Source organism: Frankliniella occidentalis, unplaced genomic scaffold (genome assembly GCF_000697945.3).
Source record: "Frankliniella occidentalis isolate FOCC.00 unplaced genomic scaffold, Focc_3.1 Scaffold142, whole genome shotgun sequence".
NCBI lineage: Eukaryota > Metazoa > Arthropoda > Insecta > Thysanoptera > Thripidae > Frankliniella > Frankliniella occidentalis.
The window spans coordinates 122,856-127,094 of record NW_026267269.1 but is presented as its reverse complement, the minus strand read 5'-3'; the positions used below and the strand labels follow the sequence as shown (position 1 = coordinate 127,094).

Here is a 4,239-nt window from a genome sequence, read left to right as displayed (position 1 = left end):
AGTAGATTATTTTTAAAAGTTAAAATTGGTAGATTTTACAAGCCGAGTCAGTTCTCAAACCTTAAGGCTTCTGAAATTAAATGACATTAAAAACAATTGACTTTTAAAAAAATGACCTTACCTTTCTTGTGAGGTTTTAAGCCTTTCAAGAGGCCTAGGACTCTCTCCCTTGCTCTTTTGTTATGCAAAAGTGCCGAAGTGTGAACTTGGACTTGTTTCGCCCGCAGAACCATCCCAGTCCTCGGAGGCGCCAGGCATTAGCCAGGGTTACACTGACTCATGTAAGTACCGATGCAGTTGACTTTTTATCACTTTTATTGCTCTTTTTTATGGATATTCATAACGTGTGATTGTGGTCGTTTCCATCAGACGACACCCTGTTCCCGTCGGCAGACGATATCGACATCGACCAGGCCATACGAGAGTTCATTCCCTTCGACGAGGTCGGGAAACTGCTCGCCGAACCCAGCGGTGAGTCAAAGTCAACCGGGGTGGACGCAAATCAATCTGAGGCGAAAAAGGCGAGACAGCGGAAACAAAAGTGACGCAGAATATATGAGGGGTCGGTCACGCACCTGGTGATGCATGTTCCATTGGCCGTGTGTGTTCGGGCATCCTTATAGGATTGTTTGCGGAGAAGCATAGGAAAAGGAGGAGGGGGGAGGGGGTCGGTATTCGTTGCCAGATCTGTTGTCATGTGCTCCATGTGTTCTGCCCTGGCGCCAGACAATAGGGGGATTTAAACTTTAAAAAGATCGGCGGAGGAGAAAGTGGAAAGGGAGGGGGGGAGGACAGGGGAAACGAGGGAGCAGGGGAAAAAATATGACACTCGATCTGACCATCTAAAAACTGAAATGACAATCGTAGGCACTCGCCTGGCATCACGCCGACCTCCGCGATGGTCCCTCCCCTTCCCTTTCGCCCTCCTGCGTAGAACACACATGGATGGCCTTCCCTCGACCCCTCCTCCCCGCGCTCTCGTTCGCGTGCTCGCTGCATCTGCGCTGCTCGTTTTAAATAGCCGTCCTTTTGCCATGCAGGCAGCAGGCACCGGCACCGGGCAGCGGGGAAGGGCAAGGCAGGGAAGGCCAGGGCACAGGGCACGACCGGGACACAACTGCGTTACTGGTGCTCAAACGCGATGCACAAAGACTCGACCGGTAGATGTTGATGCCTGTGCTCTGTTTTCGTTTCAGGTGACGGTGGTTTTGGCATGCAAGAACCTCTGGAACTAGACTTCGACACCAGTTTCTGGAACTGCCCAGCCTAGAGGAAGGGGTACTCTTGTCAGAACATCTCAGGAGCCAAACTGGTTGTCGCGTCGTCCATCGTAAGAGATCGTCCAGAAAGTACGTCCGTTCTTCTCAGACATTTGTCAAATTGTGTGTGTTTGACGCCTGCGAGACTCGGGGTAGGCCACCCCGCAGTACTCGCGTGCATTGCAGGCAAGATGTTGCCTACCCACCAGGCGCCATGAGAGCTTGCCTGGACTGAACTAGACAGGTTCATCACGGAAAATGACGGACGTACTTTCTGGGTGATGCCTAAGGTACCAAGTCACTAGAGACTGATTGGCTTTTTAAGTATGCGTTCAATATGGTGATCTCATTTTCTATTGATCTCTTTTTCAACAAAGGCATTGTTGGCTCTGTTTGGTGCCCCACTGCCTCCTTGTACGTATGTTAATTATAGGATTACTTACAAAAAAATGTTTTTAAATTTGAGATTTAGCGTTTACTTTGTAAACAGGAGATTCATAGCTCTCAATTCTAAAGAACTTTGTGCACGAGGAAACCTTTCAATGGTGATAATGCTTTCCTTGATCTCATGAAAGTTATCACTTTCAGGCATTGACAAAGTCTTGCTGTTTGTGAATTACGTTTTTTTTTTTAAACTTTTGTAAATAGTCTGAGAAAAAATTTCCCTTAAACATGTTATGTAGTTTGTTGATCTCTGATCTCTGTCATTGTGACAGCTTTATTAAGTCTGTGATATTGTTTCAACATATGCAGGCCTGTGTGAACTTTTACATATTGGCCATAAGAAAAAAGATCCACCCAACTACTATGAAAATATTTTTTTAAAAATCTGTTTTTCAGTTTCTTTCGAAGAACAGAAAGAAAGAAAAAGACTAATGATGAAAATTGAGGAGGTCAGAGATATTTTACAGTTAAACTGCTTGTCTGGTATTTTGCTTTAAAGTCACCATTAGCAATGCAGAAAGGAAAAGCAGGCAAGTAGAATAACTGCGACTTCTTTTGTAACTCATTGTGTTTTTATTATAAATAGATCAAAAATAAATAAATATTTACCTTATAAATCAAAGTAAAAGTTATTTTATGTACAGAGCATGCTATATGAAGCAAGCACACAGCCTAAGATGAAGAACAATGTTCTTTGACGATACAATAAGTGGTTAGTACCAATCGGTACTTTACTTGGCTTCTTTCCTACACCAGAATCGCACGTGTCAAATAGTTCTTTTGTCACGGGTGAAGACATGGCACGGAGTTTTCAACTTACTTATCCATGAGAATACAACCAAAAAAAAGTAAGAACAATAGTAAAGTATATTAAACAAACATTTCTAAGCAACTTGCTCAACACATTAAATCTAACAAGTTTCAACAATAAAACAATGCAACTAATTATATTATAAATTACATGAAATCTTTGTAAGGTAGAAATAATAAATTAAGATATCACACATCAACCACTCCCACCTCGTAACCTACTCTCAATAATTAGATGTCACAGGTATCACATTTTAAGTTTGGTCATGCATAAAACGTGTGAGCACGCCCGAGAAGGCTGATTTCCATCACCACAAAAACCACAATACTAAACCTTTGACGCACCCACCACGAGTGCCTTCAATTCCTACTACTGCTCTACATAAAATATTGCTCTATTGTTGTACTTCACATCAGGAGGCACACACAGCCCTAAGGTCAAGTAGTCTAGGCGCCGTCGCGTCTGCGCAGATCTGGTGAAAACCGAAACTGAAAACAACTTTCGAACCCGACTGCTGCTGCTGCTGCGGGGCCGAGCCAGTCAGCGCAGCGTCCGAGTGGTGTGGCGTTGCCTCCCGGACCCGACCGGACACCCGGGGCCCGGGCCCTCCGCCGGCCTCGTCCTCCGACTGGACCTCGGTGGCGTTGCGGCGCGCCTCCGCCTCGGCCTCCGCCTCGGCCTCGGCTCAAGCCTAATACTGCGGCGTGCGGGTCGACTCACGCACTCTCCTCCTCACCCGACCAGGTCCTTCCAGGGAGCTGGGCTCAGGGAGCTGGGCTCAGGGAACTCCAGGGCGATCCCGGGCGCGCCTCACTTGGTGCGCTCCGAGGCACACCTGCCCGGGGGGCGGGGCTCGGGCCGCGAGTCTTCGAGCCGGAGCTCGGCGCACAGCGAGAAGTGGTCCGAGGGGTACTGGTACGAGGGCGCGCGCCCGGGGCCCAGCGCCTCGCCCGAGGGGAAGTCCATGAGGGCGGACACGGAGAAGGCCGAGCGCGAGTAGAAGATGTAGTCGATGGTGTGGCACTGCTCACCCTCCTCGCGGATCTTCCACGTCGTGTACGGGGGCTCGCCCTGCGCCGAGGCGGCCACTGGGTCGCCGTGAGCCACGCCGTCGTCCTCCTCGACCTGCAACGAGTCATTGTATTTATTTTCAAGTTCACGACTAGGAATTTTAATTTTCCAGAAATGTATTTTTGTGAAATTTTTCAAGATTTTTCCCAAAAGTTTTGATTTTTTAATCTTCTCACCTCCAAGATAACTTCTAGAAAATAACCAAAATATCCGAAAAAAAAAAAATCCAAATTTGACTCACCCTGTGGCTAGCCTTGGAGTAGGCGCTGGCGAGGCGCAGGGCGGGGTGCTGCAGCACGGTGCGGTAGACGGGCTCGCTGGGCTCGGCGTTGAAGTCGCCGGCGAGCAGGACGGGCCGGCCGTCGGCGTGCGCCGCCACCACGTTGAGCAGGTCGATGCCCTGCTGGTTGCGGATGGTCGACATGAGGGCGCCGGCGCGCGCCTTGAGGTGCGTCGTGGCCACGCACACTTCGCGCCCGGAGGCCTCGTGCCGCAGCACGGCCAGCAGCACCACCTGCACGGCGGAGAGTGTGCGTTCAATATGGTGATCTCATTTTCTATTGATCTCTTTTTCAACAAAGGCATTGTTGGCTCTGTTTGGTGCCCCACTGCCTCCTTGTACGTATGTTAATTATAGGATTACTTACAAAAAAA

At 48.7% G+C, this 4,239-nt stretch overlaps 1 protein-coding gene across 1 annotated transcript in view; it reads right to left on the bottom strand.

Moving 5' to 3' along the window:
• Positions 1–2,253: 2,253 nt before the first annotated feature.
• The window catches only part of LOC127750151 (nocturnin), a gene marked incomplete at its 5' end in the record, with an annotated part of 6,392 nt that continues 4,406 nt past the window's right edge, over positions 2,254–4,239 (bottom strand). Inside the window, 2 exons of the mRNA XM_052270874.1 lie at positions 2,254–3,639; positions 3,827–4,134. Coding sequence (XP_052126834.1) covers positions 3,325–3,639; positions 3,827–4,134 — 623 coding nt within the window. The remainder of the gene's footprint in view (positions 3,640–3,826; positions 4,135–4,239) is intronic.